General features: G+C 47.7%; 1 protein-coding gene across 1 annotated transcript; it reads left to right on the forward strand.

The window, feature by feature from the left end:
* Window positions 1–5,306: 5,306 nt before the first annotated feature.
* On the forward strand, window positions 5,307–21,684 carry LOC142558311 (uncharacterized). Its single transcript, XM_075670460.1, has 2 exons — window positions 5,307–5,393; window positions 21,347–21,684. The coding sequence occupies exons 1-2, from the start codon at window positions 5,309–5,311 to the stop codon at window positions 21,682–21,684; spliced, it is 423 nt and encodes a 140-aa protein (XP_075526575.1). The 5' UTR covers window positions 5,307–5,308.
* Window positions 21,685–21,998: the final 314 nt, after the last annotated feature.

Here is a 21,998-nt window from a genome sequence, read left to right on the forward strand (position 1 = left end):
GAAAACCGTTGCGGAACTGCCGTTAACGGGAGCGCGATCCGAGATCTTTGTTCGATACGCGTTCTGTTCACTTGATGCAGCGTCACAAATTGGGCAGTATGCAATATTGTGAGAACGGGAGGGCGAGAGCAGCCAAGTGGAAAGCGGTGAACTCCCCGTAAGTTTACTTCCCTGGTTTGTCGTCTGCTTGCAGACAATATACTTCAAAATGAAATATTTCTCGTCTTACAATTAATGAAATACTTATATTAAAAAATGCATTTTTCTTCTCAAGTTTAAAGACGTTCTCAAATAGTAATACGTATGACTATGACAAAATATACCTATTAGTTTCGCTGCGTGGTCCCTAGGTGGTGTTGCGCGCAGCGAGGAAAATAAAATAAGCAACCGACGGGAGCAGTCGCGCATTTTTCAAGAGGCAACAACAACATTCCACTGGCTCGCTGGCATCCGCTGATGGGGTCGAGTTTGCCGTACAATCAACGCGCTGTTTGTTTCGAGAAACGAAGGCGACGCAGGAATTCGCTTTCTGTCATCTCTTCGAACGCTTTTCGCACCTCCAACCGCTTACCTTACTCCTCACGCAACGCCAACGCAACAACCGAAGCTCCCATCGCAAGCGCCATTTTCTCGAAATAGACTATGAATTGGATCCGAGCGTGCCATTCCGTGGCCGCAGCCGCCGTTTGGATCCAGTCCAGTCCGTCAGACCTACCCTGCGAAGCCGGTCTCGTAAAGGCCGATCCACACGACGGACCAAGTCCGCGGGCCGCTCGGTCACGTGATGCGACGTCACGGCCCGCCGCGGTCCGGTCCGGCGCAGAGCACATCTACACGGTGGATCGCCATAGCCGACCGCAGAGCAGACCGACCAGCTACACTAACGCTTTTTCGCGTTGTCATTATAACCATTCCGGCTCGAGTCCCACAAAGCAGGGAACTGCTCAACGAGGAATGCAAAATAAAAAAAACCTCCTCGTCACTCCAAGTGGACATGGTGTTCAAAAGATATATCTGCTGCCCGCACGGGTAGGTGGACATGAAACGGCTGGCTTTTGCTGAGCCGAAAGCTAGATTGGATTTGGCTGAAGACACTCTGTTGCCGGACAACATTCGTTGGCTACGCCAAAATCGCTGCGGTTTGCATGCGGTCCGCCGCCAAAACTGAAGCGGGAAAAGCCGCGGTGACATGTTGGACTACGAGGGCCGCGGTCTTGCGCGGGCCAACGGCGGTCCGCACGAACTGGTGACGTCCTATCATGTGATGCGCGGACCGCGGTCCAAAAGAGCAATTTGGTCCGTCGTGTGGATCGGCCTTAACCAAACGAACGCGGCAAACAACGATCTCATATCGTATCTCAACTTCGCTGTAAAAAAAAAGTTTTACCCGTAACCCAGAGAATTGACGAGATAGTAAAACGATCTTCTAAATGACGCGGTTCCACGCGTCATGGTGCTAGTCTGGTACGCAAAACTGCTGAATCGCAGCGAAAGTGGGCGCAGGCTCTGCAGTACTACGTCATAGGACAGGAGCCCCGTGCCTTCGCTCGGCCATAAAAAGAATTGTCAATTTGTAGCGCTATTTCGTTAGCTGGCAGGGCAGACGTTTTTATGCAATTTTGAAACATTACTTCAATAGGGAAGCAGTTAGTGACGATCTGTCGCTAGCCAACGTCAGTATTTGTTTGCAAGAAACGGGATACACATGGTGAAGGAACCCTTTGAAACGCTGCGTGCTAACGCCATTGAGATCGTCCTGCGCTGTGGCTTGTATTTGTCGTCACTTTGTCCTGTGATGTTTCTTACTTATTTGCGCACTATATACTTCAACACATCTAGCATTTTTCCTAAAACGCACTGCCTAGAGAATCTCTTTGTGACGAATCACGGCCACGTCGAGAGGCACGCATCATTTCAGACTTCAGAACGTTGCTTCCAGCAATTTGTTTGCGGCCTCTCAGGCGAGAAGCCATTGCAGGCAGATTGGAACTTCCAGAAGACCTTTCATGGCAGCATAGCAGTGAACGCGCAGAAAGAGAAGCAACACGTATTTCGGGAATCTGAGGAGTCTTTGCGGTCGTACAGCGGCAAATGCGTGGTGAACTGGTGTGCCGAGCTTGAAAGAAGCGCTTACAACCTGTTGCACAGCAGCACGTGGCTCTATTTTTTTTGCAGAAGCGTCATCCGCTCCTCTTTTTACACCGTCGAAGGTGTCAAACATCAAGGTGTACCACCTTGATGTTCTCGTGCTCAAAACGCTGCGGAACAGTCAGCAGCGTGTGCTTTGCTCTTGCGTGCTCGGCTGCCTGTGATGCGGCGTTTTTGGCACCCATCCGTCACTAACACGCTCTTGTCGCTCACTGACATTTCATGTTTTGTTTCGTGAACATCTGACATCCCGGAATACGAGCCACGAAACGCCTGATCGCTCAGTGCTACCTGCACACTCTGATGATTACGCACCATCACTATTGCCAGTGCAAGTGGTTCGTCGTTGGCATTAGTAGATGCGCCTTGAGTACCCAGCCACGTATTATTCAGTTAGGTGTTCACTGATAAAATTCTTAATTATTCAATTATTCGTTTGGGTTTCTTGAACAATCGATGCCCGACTCTTCGAGAAATTTGGCATAGGGAGTTGGATCCTGATCTATCCAACAGGAAGTCTTCATGATAAATTTTGTTGAGAATAAAACCAGAGCGCCAAAGATTTTCAGCAAAGAAATTACCATTTGAATTTAAATTGTCTCGATTACAAACAAAACTGCCTGCTGCCTGGCTGTGTAGGTTGGGGGTAATTTATGTTTTCGCGGCTTGTGTTAGCAAAACTTACTTCTGTTTCACTTCGTGAAAACGCAGGCTACACTAATGCATATCTGAATCGTTGGCGACATTTGAAGGTTTCCCTATCGCGTCGTTGAAGAACAGAACAAGGCTTAGTGTGACTTGAAGAACGTATCTAAAATCTAAGCTAAGCGCTTATATTAAGGGGAAAATTGTTCCACAGCGACAGTCATACGTAGACTATACGAAAATTGACATTCTGCGAGTTCGTATAACTTAAAAATATTGGACGAACAAAAACAAACGAAGCGTAAACACGTGGCTTCTTTCGTTCTTGTCCGTGGCAGCTGTGTTACTTAATACCGCTGTCACACGGCCAATTTCCATCGTGGTCGAGCCCGCTCCAGATAAGAATTTTCTACCGCGATTGGCTTCCCCTCGCAGTTGGCGCAAACAAGCCAATCGCGATCGAGAAATTCGATCTCACTCGGCCTTGCTCGCAATGAAAAGTAGACCGTGTGACACCCCATTGAGATGTAAGTAGAGTAGTTCACGTGGAAATGTTTCCATGAGCTAAAAGGGGGCGAAGCAGATTCGGGATTCCGCGGGAGCCTTCGCTCCGATGGTTTCCTGTGTGTTGCACACGTCTGCGGAATTGACACAGTGCTTTAGGTATGTGAACATACGTGTGTGTGTATATATGTATGTGCGGTTATGTATGTGTTGTGCGTACTGTGCTCCTGCGTCCGTCGTGCCCTTACTATAAATGCCTGATGTGGAACACGTCACGAAGGCTGAGGTCAAAGCCAGCTTTCCGAGCCCGAAACGAAGAAGCACCGTTCACTTTCTGTTCTTTCCAACCCATGCTCCTTACAGCTTACACAATTACCGAACCACGTGACTTCGTTAAGACTGTACATCTCCGTACTTTATGCGCCTATGTATACCGTGCCTATTTATTTGATGGGTTAACTATGGCCAATATGAAACAGAGCATGCGTTATGTCTCGTCGAGGTTTTATTTTTTGGAGAAAAGAATGACGAGTCACTTAGTGCTAAGACGAAGGACAACGATGCTGGGTGGAAAAAAAGAAACTGTTACTTGCTTATCTCGTTTCAGCTTCCAAAGATGACAACGACCAGTAAGTAAGAGGCGCTTACAAGAACTTACAAAAAATGGGAAACGATAAACTAAAAAAAAATGAAACGTAGCGCAAGCAATACCACTCATTCAAGAAGATGCAGACAGACACAGAATGGCGCCGCGTGTGTGTATTAGTGTCTTGTGTCTGCTTGCTTGCGCTACTGGAGTGCGTCATGATGTACTACGAGCAGGTCCACATTGCAACTATTTTATGCTTTTCAAACGAGTTATCGCTTGCGCTTGTGCGCTCGAAGCTATGCACGCAGCCCTAACGAAGCTGAGCTGTTAATTTAGAACAGTAGAGCAAAACCAAGACACAGACGGAGGAGGCGAGGCACGTTAAGGCACTGACTTTCAAGAAATCCTCTGCCTTCTCTCGGCCTTCGTATTTTGTACGATTTCGGGTGCTATGGTCTAGAACGGATAGCACAGAACCGCTTGGAGCATCGCGAGTAACTGTGAGCGAATGTAAAATATTCCAGAAGAAGGAAAAAAGAAAACGCCCGAGTCAGCATCGAACACATCGACCAGAATATTTATGTTAATCAATGCCGGGTTCCTTTATTCATAAAATTTTAGAAGGACTCTCGTCAAGTGACCCAGCGGTGGCGCTCGACGATGTTGAAATTGAGCCTGCCCGACACGGTGACGTAGTGTTGGGTAAGATGGGCCTCTCATATTTGTTGTTGTCTTGCACATAAAATCAATCAATCAATCAATCAATCGCGCGTAGCCATGAAGCTTGTGCTTACTGCTAAAAAAGTTTCACGACATAATTTCAGCTTCGCCATTTTCACAGGTGTATGGAAGAATCGCACAAACAGCGATGGAACGAAGAATGCTAGGCATAACTTTAAGAGACAGAAAGAGAGCAAACGGATATAGACGATATTCTAATAGACATTAAGAGAAAAAAATGGCGCTGGGCAGGCCATGTAATGGGCAGATTAGATAACCGTTGAACCATTAGAGTGACAGAATGGGTACCAGGAGAAGGGAAGCGCAGTAGAGGACCGCAGAAGACTAGGTGGTGGGACGAAATGAGCAAATTTGCGGGTGCTAGTTGGAATAGGTTGGCGCAGGACAGGGGTAATTGGAGATCGCAGGGAGAGGCCTTCGTCCTGCAGTGAACATAAATAGGCTGATGATGATGCTGATGATGAGGAGGGAAAGTGAGCGTGTGTTCTTCTTTTCCAAAGCAACTATGAGCTAGGCCGCTTTGATTTGGCTCTTCAGCCAAATGCCTCTCTGCGCACTGTAATGTATAAGTTTTCTTGATGCATAAGTTCAACCCTATTAATTAATTAATTAATTATTTCGTCCGCTCTTTCTTTCAATGGTCCCTGCTCGATCGTTTCTTTCGACAGCTCTGACGCGCGGATGTTCAAGCTGGTCTTCGCAATCGCGCTGACCCTCATGGTCCTCGGAGTGCTTGTCGTGGCCGGCATCTTCGTCGTGCACGGAGGTACGTGAAGCATTCCTGCCTTCAAGCAGGGGTCGCAAACTTATTGCGAGCCGTGGAGCGGACCAGTTGGCCGCCCTCGAGGAGAGGTTGACAAGGACATTCAGGCAGTGAATGCGCATAAGAAACTTCCTTAGAATAGATAGTAGAGTCAGCTGGCTCGTGTTAGTGCAAGCGAGACAGCGTAAACACGGACACAAGAGAAAAAAACGAGAAGGACCGAACACAAATGGAAACTAGCATGTCCATGAATGTCGGGAACCCTTGTACCAAATGGGCTGCCTTGAGCGTATTTAGAGGAAGGTTGTGAGGTTCTGTATTTAACAGATTTGCTGCATTAGGCTATCTCTCTAAATTAATGGAACCTAATGACACGCGGCTATTACAAGTACGAAGGCAAACGTTGAAGCAAAAAATGTTTCTCCCAACTTTACAATAGAAAACTAGCTTTGAATTCATCAACGTATCTAGAACCTTTATCAGCCACCCGACACCACCAATAAAACGCACTCGCGCCATATTTCTCACGCACTGACCTGTTCCTTTCTTTTTTTCCAAGGATCACACGTATGACTGGAATTTCCTCACTAAACCAGATGGTTAGCCTGCGAGGTAACGTTAATGTGCCTACATTGTGGGTGTTCGTTTTGTTGTTTATTCCTGTTTTATTTTTCGTTGTAGGGCCCACCCTGCGTGTACCTTGAGTCCGCGGCATGGAAGAAATAAAGAAAATAAAAAAAATACGGAAAGGTCGCACAATGACGGAAAATAAGACAGAAACTTATCTGCGCATGCTGAAGAAAAACAGTGCCAACGTGTCAATCGTGGACGTGTGCGGGCACTGGCAAAAGATTAGGCGCGGCTGCTGTGTGTCCGATAAATGAAGGCTGACTGACGCGCGTACTACCCCTCTCGATAATATGCCAGGCGTCGGCCTCGACCACCAAAGCGAATTTCTTCGCTATTATGTTTCGAGAAAACTGCACTGTGTGCAAATTTTTGAGTACAGTGGTTATCGCGACAGTACAATTAATGGTAGCCTGTGTTCCACCGGTCAACCAACATTTACGCTCCAGTAGTCTCTCATTAATGAAATAACCTTCGACATAGAAGCAAAAAGCAAAAAAAGAAAGTAACTGTATAAACTACGTCTATTCGACATTATGCGAACCACATTTGCCTTACGGGACCCTTATCAGTTTTTTTATGTATTTCTGAACCGGTATTTCTTTTTTTGCTCGACGACGGCATATTTTCCCATACGTTTTACCAGGTGTAAACACAACGAGGACCCCGTATCGACTCCCGGCTTTCTTAGGCTTATGTGACAGAGTCAATGTAAGGAATGACCACGATTCTCTACCACGCGCCAACTGGAAGATAATTTATTTTAGGAGTGCACCTTTAGGAACCTTGCGAAGCAATCAGAAACACGAGAAAAACCTGCATCTCATGAACGCGCATCCTTCAAACGAAGCTCATGCGCACCTTGCGCGCGCACGATTTAGCGAGGGCAGATTAAAAAAAAAAATATGGGGTTTTACGTGCCAAAACCACTTTGTAATTATGAGGCACGCCATAGTGGAGGACTCCGGAAATTTAGACCACCTGGGGTTCTTTAACATGCACCTAAATCTAAGTGCACGGGTACCTCGTGTGCACAAGTACCTCGTGCTCAGCAGCCTAACACCATAGCCACTGAGCAACCACGGCGGGTAAGGGCGGATTTAAGGCACGACGTGGCCATTTCGTTCTTTTGCAACATTAAAATGTGAAGGAAACGTTCAGCAAATGTTTTCGTGATTTAGGAGGGTATTGCCAACATTAACGATCGTCGAGAAAAGTCAAGGTCATGTCTAATGGCGTTTTTCACTGGTCGATCTGGAGCGGCCGCCGAAATCCTCGAGCGAGCGCTCGGGTTTCACAAATCCGAATCGGCCAGTGGAGCACAAGAACGCTCCGCGGCGGATCACACAGGAAGTCTGTGTACACGTCGCACGAACCGGTTCCGAAAACCATGCCCTACTTCTGTTCTGTACGTTTCCACGGCAACCAAACTCGCCGTTCCCCGTGTGTAATTTGACCGTGGCAGTCGCATAGTCCGTCATTTCCATGTCGCGCCCGCAAGGATTGTGCATGGACAACGCGCACAGAAGTCTTCGTACAGCACCTGCGTCACTTCGTAATCGCTGTCGTCCGGGCTCTCATCGCTCGCGAGCGCTACAGCAGCACCGAACGCAGCCATTTTGCGAAGCAACACAATGTTGCGCGTACCAAACGGGTACCGATTTCGCTTGAAGACGGAAGTGACGCGAGCTATTTTCGCCCGAATCCGCGCCTCGGCGGCGGAGCAAGTGAGAGCGATCCGGCGCGGAGCGAGTTGATCCGAAACGACCAGTGGAACGCGCGAACCCGCTCCAGATCGACCAGTGAAATTCGGATTCGTTGCCGCGGAGCAAGAAATACTGCTCCGAATCGACCAGTGAAAAACGCCATAAGAGTTTGATGCTGTTTTCCAGAGTCAAACCTTCAGTGAACCTTACCTCCCAGTTTTTACTTTGAATTCATCAGTCGCAGAATAAGTTACGCTAGACAGTTTTAGCAGAACGCTTTCTGCTCCCCGCTCCGCTCGCGCGCATCCACTCCGCCCCAGCTGCTGAGCGAAAAAAAAAGAGAAAATGTTTTAGCTGAGCTGGCTGAGCGTTCACGCTCTCGGCGGGAGTGCAGTCGCTTACTGTGCCACCTGGTGGTAGAAGATGAAACAGCAAAAAGTACATAGCATATTCAAGTTTTTGGAAAGATTGGATGCGCTTTGTAGACGATTACAAGGAAGAAGACAGGACAGGCGCAAACTAACAACTGAGGTTTATTCGAGGGAAACACTTAAATATCAGATCATGCCAGCGCAGGCGCATCAGGGTACCAGAAAGGAAGAGAAAAAAAAACACAAAACCGGAAACACCAATGGCGTAGCTCAGCCAACCATATTATCTAGGAAACGTGCCTCCCTATTGTAAAGCATCACCGATGTGTCACTGATGCATGCTTGTCCCTTCTTTTTTATATAATATTCAAGTTGATCAGTGCCTTGCAGGGCAATTTCCTTATAGCGTCAATTTTTTAGATTGATGACGTATTTGTTCTTTTGCTTTTACGCGGGTGGGTGCATTGTCACACGAAGGCTGCAAGGCTGCGCCGAGTCGGAGGCGCCTGACGTGGCGCTTACGTACTCGTCAACAAATCGTGGATTCACTAACCTGGCGCCGAGCTTTTTTACCCTCACCTCGTTTCGTCAGGCTGTAATGGTTGGGGTCGGGCATGAAATAGATGGTAGCTGGCCCATGCCGTCGTCCAACTTATCCATGCTGAGGACGTTGTTGAAGGGAGAGACTTGTTCTCATCGAGAACGAGGAATGTGGGATTTATTTACAGTATATACATGAGAACGTTGCAGTTGATCAGTCTAGCATGACTGAAAGAGGAATGCACACCCTGCAGCCGCGCAACGGCTGCTTATAAACACTCTGTCCTCCCTAGACCCCTAGGTGATAGAAAAACGTCCGTTCAACCTGCTACCAATGCAGAGCGCTCAAAGTCATCGCAGCCGACCCGCCTTTGAGGGGGAGGGTTTACACACTCACTTCCGCACATGTTTCACTGACCACACCAAGGTGAGAGGGTTTTTGCAGACACTGGTCCTGCCCCGAGCAGGCGCCTCTTGATCCCAGTGTTGACTCCGCAGACAATGGCCGCCGCGTCTGTCCATGACTTCTAAGCCCCGTGAGACGGCCGCAAGACATCTTCTCCCAGGATTTCCACCGCTTCAAACAAGCCGTGACGGTGACGGTGAATCTACTAACAATACTTGGTCCGCTGACTGTGTCTAGCCATCTCGGCGGCGCTCGCTTCGGAACGCGGCGTATTGTTGCTTTCCCAGAGCGAGTCATCGCAGCGGGCCGGGCGCGTTCCAAGGTCTGGTTCTCTGAATATCGCCACCCCTGCAGCTGCGGCTGGCTGGGAAAATTTTGTAGGTCGGTACACTTGCAGGCCGTTCGTAACAAGGCACAGCCGACCCTCGGCAATAGCGGCGGCCGTTTCCTGTTTTCGTTCGTCTCGCTCGCCGCGGCTGCGCGCTCCGTTCGATGGCTGAGTGCAGCGGGGCGCGTAACGAAACACTATGAGGACACGGTCACCGAACGACCTGTTTAACTCACTGTCAACGTTTGCCTAAATATATACCGCGGTAGAAAGAGTCAACTTTTCAATCGATGCAGATCCCAGACTTGTGCAGAAGCACCCCCTCCTCTCATCAGGCTAGCGTCGACATTAAAACGCATGGACGATTTTTCCGGGAAAGCCCTCGTACACCCATCGCATTTGTCAGGAAGACTGATTCCTGATTTTGTTCATGAATATAGCTTTTATACGGACTTCAACAACCCGTCATGTCGAAGAGAGAGTATCCATTCTGAAGGCCGAGCAATTGCCAGGATTCTTTCCTCAATTACTGAAACAGGGCAATTGAACTAGATGTGCGGAATATATCTGTAAAGCCTCCTGGAGCTAAACAGTTCTGCAGCTAACCAGTAACAAAATATACTGCCACGTGCATTTCATAGAAAACCTCGGTGGTAACAGCGCAAAACGTAGACAGGACACGAGATGAGAAGACGGCACCACAAGCGCTGCAGAACTGTGTAGCAGCACTTGTGGTGTAGTCTTCTTGTCTCGTGTCCAGTATACGTTTTGCGCTGTTAACACCAGGATGGCAAACCAATATGCCCAAGCTGCTATTTTACAGAAAACCCGCCTTGGGTGCTTAGTGGGTGGGCTGCTATGCATGAGGTCGCGCGGTCAAATTCGGGGCACAGTGGCCGCATTTCGATGGGGACGAAATATCGAAAACGCCCGTGTACTTAGATTTAGGTGCACGTTAAAGAACCCCAGCTGGTCTAAATTTCCAGAGTCCCCCCACTACAGCGTGCCTCAGATTCGGATCGTGGTTTCGGCACGTGAAACTCCATAATTTATTTTACAGTGAAGCTGTATACGTCTACCTTCAGAGGAAAGTTTCGTGTCGTAAGCAAAAAACTTCCCGTACGTGGGCGATGCCGGCCGACCCGCGTTGAGGTGAAGCAGGTGTTAAGCACTCCCCGATCGTGGGCTGATCCCGAAGCTAGTGCTATGCTGGCCGACCCGCGGCAAAGGTGAAGCAAGTGTTAACCACTCCCTGATCGTGGGCCGACACCGAAGATAGTGCAATGCCGGCCGACCCGCAGCGGAGGTGAAGCAGGTGTTAAGCACTCCCCGATCGTGGGCTGATCCCGAAGATAGTGCATTGTCGGCCGACCCGCGGCAAAGGTGAAGCAGGTGTTAAGCACTCCCCGATCGTAGGCCGACACCGAAGATAGTGCAATGGCGGCCGACCCGCGGCAGAGGCGAAGCAGGTGTTAAGCACTCCCCGATCGTGGGCCGATCCCGAAGATAGAGCAATGCCGGCCGACCCGCAGCGGAGGTGAAGCAGGTGTTAAGCACTCCCCGATCGTGGGCTGATCCCGAAGATAGTGCAATGTCGGCCGACCCGCGGCAAAGGTGAAGCAGGTGTTAAGCACTCCCCGATCGTAGGCCGACACCGAAGATAGTGCAATGGCGGCCGACCCGCGGCAGAGGCGAAGCAGGTGTTAAGCACTCCCCGATCTTGCGCCAATCCCGAAGATAGTGCAATGCCGGCCGATCCGCTGCGGAGGTGAAGCAGGTGTTAAGCACTCCCCGATCGTGGGCTGATGCTGAAGATAGGGCAATGTCGGCCGACCTTCGGCAAAGGTGAAGCAGGTGTTAACCACTCCCCGATCGTGGGCCGACACCGAAGATAGTGCAATGGCGGCCGACCCGCGGCAGAGGCGAAAAAGGTGTTAAGCACTCCCCGATCTTGCGCCAATCCCGAAGATAGTGCAATGCCGGCCGACCCGCAGCGGAGGTGAAGCAGGTGTTAAGCACTCCCCGATCGTGGGCTGATCCCGAAGATAGTGCAATGTCGGCCGACCCGCGGCAAAGGTGAAGCAGGTGTTAACCACTCCCCGATCGTGGGCCGACACCGAAGATAGTGCAATGGCGGCCGACCCGCGGCAGAGGCGAAGCAGGTGTTAAGCACTCCCCGATCTTGCGCCAATCCCGAAGTTAGTGCAATGCCGGCCGACCCGCAGCGGAGGTGAAGCAGGTGTTAAGCACTCCCCGATCGTGGGCTGATCCCGAAGATAGTGCAATGTCGGCCGACCCGCGGCAAAGGTGAAGCAGGTGTTAAGCACTCCCCGATCGTAGGCCGACACCGAAGATAGTGCAATGGCGGCCGACCCGTGGCGGAGGTGCAATTCGCTATTAAGTGGCCCACATACACAGATCGCTGGTCATCCTTTTTCATAGAATGGAAGGGCACTGAGATTTTTCTCTCGCATTTCTCTGAAACAATTAAATTGATAAGGATCCGCTGATTATGAGTTTTAGCCGAAAAAAAGGAAAGCAATTGTATAGTGAGCGATTTGGGCTTCTCGACAAGCATTTTAATCTTGCAAGAAAAAAAAACTGATTAGCCACTTCGTGCCTTAAATGCCCCCTTGCTAAGTCGTGCGTGCACAGGATAAGTACTGGCTTCAGTATGCAGATTACGCGTTTATTAGACGCAGGCTTTCGCGTATTACCGTAGGCACTGTTTCTAAATGCATGTAAAGGCACATCGAGCATTCCGGTTCGCACATGGGTTGCAGAAAGCGTTCAGAATAATATGTTTGGAATCGTGGGTATTCCTTAGGTTTACCATAGCTCTGTCCCATTGAAGTGAAAAAGAATTCTGGGGCTGTACGTGGGAGTACAGTACTTGATTACGAGGCAGACCGTGCGCTGAGGTGAGTCCGGAATTATTACGACCACCCGGAGTTGTTTACATGCACCTTTATCTAACTATGCGAGAGCTTTTGCATTTTGCCTTCATTGAAGTGCGACCGTCGTGTTTGGGATCGAACCGCAATCTCAGCAGTGCAGCGTCATAGTCACTGGGCTACAGAGGTGAGTGCATGGTGCTTAGAAAGTAGGGAGTTGGCATGGCCTTTGGGTGCGGCGCAACTCGCGCTCAACATGTGCTGCAACAAACGAGCCGAGGCCGCCGCTACGCTCTCATACGTCCACCTCACAAGTTGGTTGCAGCACTGGGAAAGCAGGCCGTATTTCAACCAGTCAGGAAGGCGAGCTCTTCCCCGTCGTGTTAGTCCGCGCTCGCTTTCAGCCGTGGCCTAATCGGTTGAACGCCCGTACTGCGAGAAGTTCGAATCCGAATGCGTCTAGCTCAAAATTTTTGATGAACTTTTTCTGTTTTTACGCTAGTCTTTTGTCGCTGCATAACACCAAATACACTGTACCGCACTGTTTACGTAGTACATTTGTTCGTTTGCGCCCTTAGCGTGCTTAGCGGCTGTCCGCGACCTGCGATTGCTACTCGCGGAAGTCGTTTAAAACATTTAAACGTAGCCCCTGTGTTGTAAAGTTGGTTGTGTTTTATGGGTATTGTGTCGCTTTACAGCGAAGCTGTATATGGCTTACACCGCGGGGTTTCTTCGAGGCGTGGTCCGTCAGCAGAATATGCTATGCAGAAAAGCCAACTTTCTCACGAATGCCTTGTAGCTTTCAATCCAAAACCAAGAAAGGGGCTGACAGATGGAATAGCTGGGCAACGTTTCGATAGGAGGACCTATCTTCCTGAAAGGCGGCCTCGTCAACCTCGACATGTTTGCTTTAAAGGGTTAGTACAGTGACGTCACGTGCAGTTGTTGTCGGTGGCGGATGGTTGTAAAGGGAGGGACTTCAAAGAGAATGAGTGCTGTCGCCTGACGCCTGTGAACGTGGTTCCCACGACAAGGAGACAAGAGTGGGAAAGTGGGAAGGCGGGGAGGAAAGAAAAGAAAACAAAGGAGAGAAAAAAAGAAAAAAGAGGGAACAACAAGAGTAAAAAAAGAGGGAAAAAGGAAAAAAAGGCGCACGGGAGGTTGTTGGGGAAGCGAGAGGTTAGGGAGCATTCAGGGCTGTCGTTGGCGGCATGCTTTTGTGGCTTTAGAAGAGCCGGTCAGGCGGTCAGTGCGCGAGTAACAAAAAAGACCCAAAAATACATCAGTTGAAAGATTGACTTTAGTAGCGTAGCAGCAAATGCGTCGAACAATTTCCAAGGAGTTAACATGTCGACAAGGAGTCTGGAGTGCAATGCATGGGGTAACTGGAAGGCAGCGTCATGGTCTTTCAAGAGACGTTAGCCCCAGTAGCTCAACGTAGGTGTCGTTACGGCGGTATACAGAAATGGCGATACCCCGTGTGGCTGAGACGCCGAAAAAGGTATACTGGCGTCTGGGACTTTGGAATGTGTTGTTGAGGGTGTTTCAAAAATATATATAATTAAAACAGACAAAAAAGGGGGGGGGACCGAAACCGCAATAACAAATAGGAGGGTGATATGCGCAGAAGCGGCGGGGACAGGTGTACTTGGTAAAAGGGAATCGTACAGTTGATGTAAACGTAAAAACATGAAAGTGTATATTGAAATGAGCAGTAGGCAGGAAAAAAGTGTTCTAAACGGAGGAATAGGTAAGTTTAAGGAATTAATGTTAGCTGGCGGCATAATGTTTTTTGTGCCTTGGTTGATGATATGAGAATTTCAGATTTAAGTTACCGCTTTTAAAGAGCCTAAGTTGCCACGTGCCAAATTGATTCCCGTCGGGTGTAGGCAATTAAACTTGTGTATGAGGTATGATTCCGTATATTTCCTTTCTCGAGGTGAACGGAAATTTGTTTGTAGTATAAAGAGCCTCGCTTTGTCGAATATATTACCATGTTCATTGAAGTGGCTGGCTACTGCTTTAGGTAAATTGTGCTTTGTATCCGCGCTGTGATAGTTGAGTCTTGTATAAATTTGTTGTCCGGTCTCACCTATGTATTGTTTGCTACAAGCGGCACATTCTAGACAGTAGACTACGTTGCTTGATGTGCAGGTGAAATCCGAAGTCACCTTGCGTGAGTAATTCGACGCTGTACGTTTTACTGTAGTAGTGGATTGAATATATTTGCATGTAGAGCATCTGGGGCGGCCACAGGGACCGGTTCCCAACTTCGTCTTTGTCCTTAGTTTGGCATGCACAAGAATATCCTTAAAATTAGTGTTGCATCTGTAGGCTTTTCTGGGCAGGTCGGAAGAATCTTATTGTTTCTGGTCGCTGAGGAGAATTGGATAGTGTTTACTGTTTACCGAGGATGTTGTTCACGTTTGGGAGTGCTTTTGAGAATTTATTAGTAAGAAGAGGCGTTGTTGTTGTGATTCTCGGGCAGGGCTTGAGGACCTCGGCTCGATCATGTTTGGTTGGAGCTGTGTAGGCTTTTTGAAGGTCACTGTTTGGGTGGTTCCTGTTTGATAGGGTTTCTTTAAGGTGATCGAGTCCATCTATGTAGTCTTGGTTTTCAACGCAAATGCGACGTAGTCGTGTGGCTTGGCCTTTAAATATGCCTTGTTTGCAATTTCTGGGATTGTGGCTCGTATATTCTATAGAGATGATGTTGCTTGTCGAAAGGTTTCCTATACAGCGTTGTCTTTAGTGCCCCATTGTCAATGTATATTGTTGTGTCTAGGAAGTTTATGCGCTCAGTTGAAGATTCTGATGTGAATTTTATTGTTGGGTGAAAAGAGTTTAGAAATGCTACATATTTATCTAGACTGTCTTGACCATGTCCCCATATTATGAATATGTTGTCTATGTATAGTAGGTATGTGTGGGGCTTCTCAGTGCAGCACGATAGTAAATCTGTTTCTAGAATCCCCCATAAATATATTCGCTTAGGTTTGTGCAAAAGGAGAACACATGCTTGTACCATATGTATCTGTGGGTAGTAATTCTCCTCAAATTCGAAGTGTTTATGTGTTAGAACTAATTCATGGAGAGACAAGTAGACTTCAGCACAGTGCTGTGCATTGTGCTTAGGCAGCGTTTGTTTTATCGAAAATAGGCCATCAGGGATTGGAATGTTGGTGTACAAGGCTGTGACGTCTAGTGTTTCGAGAATTATGTTGTGGGGTAGTGTGCCTTTAGTAATAATGTCCTCTTTAAATCTCAGCAGTTGGGGCGTATCTTATACAAATGACGGAAGTGCTTTTGGAAAGTTACCAAGGAAGTGGTTAAGGAATGTGGAGATGCTCTCTGTCGGGGTGTAGTTAGCGGGACAAAAGTTTAGGCCTTTGCTGAGCACGCCTATTTCTTATTTACCTAATGTTTTTGAAATGTCTACAACATTGGACTATACTGTTGTTTGATACTATCGGGCGACCTGGGATATTTCTTATTTACCTAATGTTTTTGAAATGTCTACAACATTGGACTATACTGTTGTTTGATATACTGTTGTTTGATACTATCGGGTGACCTGGGATAATAACAGTGTATAGTTCAGTGGATGGAATTTTGTGAATTTTTGGAAGGAGATAGAAACGCCCGGCAGTTTTGTTGCTTTGTTTAAGAAATTTCTATTCTGACTGTGTTATCAATTCATCAGCCAAAAGTGATTTCAGCCTGTTGGTAATTGTCACTGTGTAGGATAATGTCGGATCGTTATCTAGCTTACGGTAATGTTCTGGGTTGTTTAGTTGTCTGTAAACCTCGTGCTTGTATTTTTCTACTGGCTAAATTACTATACTTCCACCCTTATGCGCTTCCTTAATAACAAAGTGATTCCGGCAACTAAGATTCGAAATGATATGACTCGCCGACGCAGTTATGTTTTTAGGTCGCTTAGATGTCTTGGATTGGCTTTAATTTCTTTACTGATAGTTTTAAGGTATATGTCAAGTTCTATGGCTTGTTCTGGTTCGGGAGTCCAATTGGATTGGGCTCTAAGTGGTGTGTCGTCCCGGTGTCTGGTGTGTCTGCAAAAAAGTGTCTGATCCGCATTCGTCGGGAAAATTCTGAGAGGTCCTTGTGAAGCTCGAATTCATTTATTGTGTTGTTAGTGGGACAAAAGTTTAAGCCTTTGCTAAGCACGCCTCTTTCCTATTTACCTAATGTTTTTGAAATGTCTACAACATTGGGCTGATTTAATTTTGTGAAAGTTTCTACCTCGTCTGGTATTTCTAGACTCGAGGTCCCTCTTGTTGACTTGAGGTGGCTGTTTGCCTGGAAGGTTGTTTTTTGATTAAAGTTTGTTTTTTTTCTTTGCTTTTGAACCATTTTCTTGAGTGTTTTTCGTCGTAATGGTCTAAATGTTTCTTCTCATCCGGTGTCAGGGCTATGTTCAGAAGTTTGTGTCTAAAACTTTCGATTTGTTCCTCGCAGTGTTCCTTGTGGATATTCAAAAGTGAAAGTGAGGCACTGTTCAATGTTGTTTGCCAGTTTGCACGATTGTGTGGTGGGAGTGTTCCTAGAGCTGGTACAGCCTTCAGTGTTAGATCTTTAGGGATTATCTTTTTCCCTGTGAACCCATGAACCAGCCGCTACGCTATTCCAGCAGCATTACAAAGCCAATGTCAAATGCACATCCCAATATTTTCGGGATACCTCTTCATTGCACACGCAGGTTTATTCAGCAATTATCACCATGTCATTGAAAAAGAAAGGAGACCAAAAACAATAAGACAGTTGTCTAACATATGCAGAGATGCAGAACGCCTAACAGGACAGCTTTTCATTTGTGCACTTCAGAAAGATACACATAAAATACACAGACTCTTTTGAGAAAGTTATCTGCATTTTGTAAACGTGGTCTGCAGGGTGGCCCACTTATTGCACAGAAAACTGTTTAAGAACCGTCAACTTTGGTCGATGCTGATTAACACTAAAATATTTGCGGTTCCTTTGGTAATAAACATGAATTCTGTCTGCACAGAAAAAGCCAACTCAAAATATGTAAAAGAAGAAAACAACCCCCATAAGTAGAAATGAGGGTTCAAAATATTTTTGCTACTCAACATGATGGTCCTGAACATAACCAGTTATTTACGTAAACTTTTGACGAAGTTCATTCGTAAGATCGGCTCACACCTCATGTCGTGCTCATACAACCTATCATCGCCCCTAGTTGAGTTAACAAACAAGTATGTTCGACAACTACCACGCCCCAGAAAAAAAAGCGCTACAGCTGTCTAACCTATTGCAAAGCCCTTCAGAACGGAAGGCCTCACAAGACAGGTATAGTTTTCAACGTTATGCACACTTAAAAAAGACACGCGTAAAATGCACCGAATACACACACAATGCACTGCCTGTCTCGCTGGAAGCCATCACAGGAGCTCGCACCCGAAGTCGTCTTCATGAGCAGAGATTACGCCATCACTATTCATTGTGCCCTCTCCGAGGATTGCCACCACTGGGTCCAGACTGTCAACAACATTGTCAATGATGTGATCCACTTTCTTCATCGAGGCTTCTTCGTCTAGGACGTGCTGTACACGTACTTATTCCACTTCTCAGCACTCGCTGCATCCCCTGCCATACCAGCGGATCTACGTCATGCATCATGAATGTCTTGTTTTCCCCTGGCCGCGAAACCTTTGACGTCACCCTATGCGTGCTCTATCGGCTTCGATTGGCAGTGATAGCGTGGCAAGCGTACAACGAAGTGACCTGATGCTGCAGTGATACAGTCCACTCGGTATCGGCCTCCACTCGTGTTAGTGTTTTCGGCGAGCTTCATGAGCTCAGCCTTTACCATGTCCTACCCATACGCAACACCCTTTGCAGAAAGCCAGTCCTTTATTTTCTTTTTGAGGCTGCTCATTCCCTGCATCTTTTCGTGCTTCACGGAGTGATAAGGTGCATTTTCCATAACTATAACACTTTCATTTGGCAGAAGCGGCAGCAATTTCTCAGTGAAGCACTTTTCGTAGTGGTCTTCACGTGATAATCACGTGAGCTTTTCTTTTGCGCGAAACACTTATCCTGCACTTCCAGCCAAGCAATAATAATACCTTTGCCACTGGGGTTTTGGAGGCCCGTGGACAGTCCGGATGCAGTGTATCTACAGTTTCTTCAACCCACTCTTGACTACTCGTGTGGCGGGGGTTGACCGACATTTCGTCGGTGTAAAAAATGTGCCTACCTTGGCGTCGCCACTCCGCAATTTGGCGCAGGTGACGGCGTGGTGAGACTGCACAACGTGCGTCGCTTCGATGAGCAGTGCATTCCGAGGCCACTTCTGGTATTGGAAGCCAAGCTTCAACATCCTGTGCATAGTTGCCGTCGATAGGGATGGCAGCATCGCTGTCCCCTTCAAAGTGGCGCATCAGCTTGACGACAGTAGGGATCTCGTTTTTCGGAAAAAAGCTGTGCATGACCGTTCGCAACACCCCCAGGTCAAAGTCTTCTAGCTTTCTTTTGCACTCACGATCTCTTCCTCCAGAACGCTTCTTCGGTGCCAACACTCTGTCCCCCTTCTTCTTTCTCCGACGACCATTTGTCGAGCGTCCGCTGACTTACCTTCGTGAGTTGTGCTGCCCTCTTCACCAGAAAATTTCCTTCATCTTCCCCACACTTATTTCGAAGCGATTCTAAGACACTTAAAGCTAACGTCTCCGCTTTTTTCGGGAAACATTGCACTTTGGAAGAACGGCGTGCACGAGTCGCGACTGCTTCGGGGGTCGATATATGGTCGCTGATGACGGCGCACTACTTCGCAGGAAGCCTTCGTCTTTTTTGAGTTTACATGCTACGTTCGCTTAACTGCATGCATAAAGGGTCTCAGTACCTTGTGAACAATAGGCTCGAATCAGTGGTGAAGCTATGGATTGATTCCGGCATATTTGCAGCATACTATTCAAATGTGGAAGGCTCTATTTCTTGAATGGTCTTGGTGGAAAGAAAAAAAAACTGCAATAATAAAGCTAACAGCTTAAGCTAATCAATATGAAGGCATCCTAGGGAATCCTAAATCAATACGCGCAACAATACCAACTGCAGTGATAGACCAAGGAACAAAACGTGCAATGAGCGTACTATTTGGCGCTGGGCCGGGACACCGCCACCGCGTGCATCGTAGCTTGCACCCTGCTGCAACCAGCTTGTGAAATGGATTATAGAAAAAAGGGGAGACGGTTTCGTCATTCCAGAAGTGTACGTTCTCCCGGGCTTTACGCTGCCTGCTTTCTTCGCGGAGCGATAATACAGTGGCCCACAGAGCAGCCTGAAAATCCTTAGCCGTTACCGCAGAGTATACTTTGCTATGGGTGAAGGAGTACGTTTACCTCGGTCAATTACTCACAGGGAACGCTGATCATGAGAAGGAAATTCACAGAAGAATAAAAATGGGTTGAAGCGCATACGGCAGACATTGTCAGCTCCTGACTGGAAGCTTACCATTATCATTCAAAAGGAAGGTGTATAATCAGTGCACTTTACCGGTGCTGACATATGGGCAGAAACTTGGAGACTCACAAAGCAGCTTGACAACAAGTTAAGGACTTCGCAAAGAGGGATGGGATGAAGAATGTTAGCCATAACGTTAAGAGACAGAAAGAGAGCGGTTTCAAACGGGTATAGTCGATATTCTAATTGACTTAAGAGAGAAAAATGGAGCTGGGCGGGTCGTGTAGAGCGTAGGTTAGATAACCGGGGGACCATTAGGGTTATAGAATGAGTGCCAAGAGAAAGGAAGCGCAGTCGAGGGCGACAGAAGACTAGGTGGGGCGATGAAATGAGGAAATTCGCGGGCGCTAGTTGGAATCGGTTGGCGCTGGACAGGGGTAATTGGAGATCGCAGGGAGAGGCCTTCGTCCTGTAGTGGACGTAGAATAGGCTGCTGCTGGCGCTGATGATGGTGACGTCGCCATGGCGCACGTTGCCTTAGCTTCGTAACTGTTCTTGTTTCTTTTTATATCGGCAAAGGGGTGATAGCTGTTCGGTGGGCTAGTGCATTATCCCTCTGCGAAGAAAGCAGACGACGGAAAGCAGTGCGCTTCGCTCGTACGGCGACGCCCTCTCCACTTTTTTCTCGAGAGCGTCGCCGCAGACACGGCACGGTTTTAGGCTCGGTTGTTGCCACTCGTGTTGAGCGCGCTGGTAAATCCGCGCAACAGAGGGACAAGACAAACACGCGGACCGCTATTGCTCTCCCTCTGAGTTCGTGCTGAAGTTCCGCAACACCGGAAGGCCTTCACGATGACGTACCAAGAATCCCGATATTTTCGGAATGTTGCGATGACACGAACAGTGACTTGCGTGCCATCAATCTAGCATTGAGGTGATAATCGATCAGGCATGCAACGAAAAAAAAAAGAAACACCTCCTCTGTGTACGTCAGCCAGTGAACTACACGTTATTGCGGAATGTGATGTGTGGCATTCGAGATCAATCAGCGAAGGCTCTCTTCGTCGTTCTTCAGCGAGGATGCGGTTCCATGTCATGGAGAAAAGGCACGTTACAAATTGTGAATGCTCCGAGAATGTATCTTTCAGTGTTGACACTGTGCGAGCTCCAGGACAATATATAGTGGCCCTGCACGGTGCATTAGAGGTAGAACGCTTATTACGTTCACTGTTTTATCAATAAGCCACTCGACAACAAAGCCAAAAACACTATGCGCATATCTGCGTGACATTCAATAGTTACGTCGTTGCTCGCTGCTGAAATCAGCTAATTCTGTTCGGTTAAACAGTATGAAAGAAAAGGTTTAAAAAGAGCGCATTTTGGACAACGCTAAAAACAAAGACGACATGGACTCCCCTTTTTTCATTTTCCGGCTAAGTACGCTTTTATTTGAATATGCAAGCATGAAACAACCGAGCAATACGTTGAGTATTGTGTACTATTGTAAAAGCGGTATTATAAGGAAGGGGAGGCATGCAGACATGTAGGTGTTAGAGACATGAAAAATAACCTGGATGCGTAATAACACTTGCAGTGTTTGAACCTTTAAATTTATGAAACGATTACGGCTCTGCTTTGCAGTGCTGAGCATTCAAGGGTACGAATCAACCGAGATGTTGTCCACAGCTGACTTGGAAAGTCTGGCGGACCGAGATTGGGATCCCGTAATCCTCAGGCGCCGGCGCACGGCCGAGGCTACGCCAAAAGAAACACCCGAGGGTGATTCATGGACCATATCCAAGGTGGACTCATCGACCGAATCCGAGGGTGAATCATCGAGCACATCCGAGGGTGATTCATCTACCACCTCGGAGCCTGCTAGTGAAGGGACTTGGCATGGCCACTCTGACATGGTCATGCCGCCACCTGGTAAGTCCGTACCACCACGATCAGCCTCTAAGGGCACGGATCGGCGTTGAAGCATTTAGCGCAATATCCGAGAAAAGATTTCTATAAATTACGGGTTAGTCTTTCAGTTGACCCATGCGCACGCCGTTGTTTATTCCCAACGCCAAGCGATTAAGGAGAGAAACAAACAGTAGACATTCACTAAGGTCATCAGTCCCAGAAGCGCCGTCGCTTGCATTTTCGGAAGTGCTGTTTTGTTGTTCGCCAGTTTAGGCGATTCCTCCGCATACAGCTGCCGTCTTTCATTGGACACAAGCCACTGACCTGATTCGAGGAGTTGTAAACAGTTGGTGAAAATTTATGCAAAAAAATTCTGTAGAAAGCT

This window comes from Dermacentor variabilis, chromosome 9, assembly GCF_050947875.1.
Source record: "Dermacentor variabilis isolate Ectoservices chromosome 9, ASM5094787v1, whole genome shotgun sequence".
Taxonomy (NCBI): domain Eukaryota; kingdom Metazoa; phylum Arthropoda; class Arachnida; order Ixodida; family Ixodidae; genus Dermacentor; species Dermacentor variabilis.

Coding starts and splice junctions, on each gene's coding strand:
- LOC142558311 (XM_075670460.1), top strand. CDS start 5,309: ATGTTCAAGCTGGTCTTCGCAATCGCGCTGACCCTCATGGTCCTCGGA. Junction 5,394..21,346: donor CATCTTCGTCGTGCACGGAG/GTACGTGAAGCA, acceptor TCTGCTTTGCAG/TGCTGAGCATTCAAGGGTAC.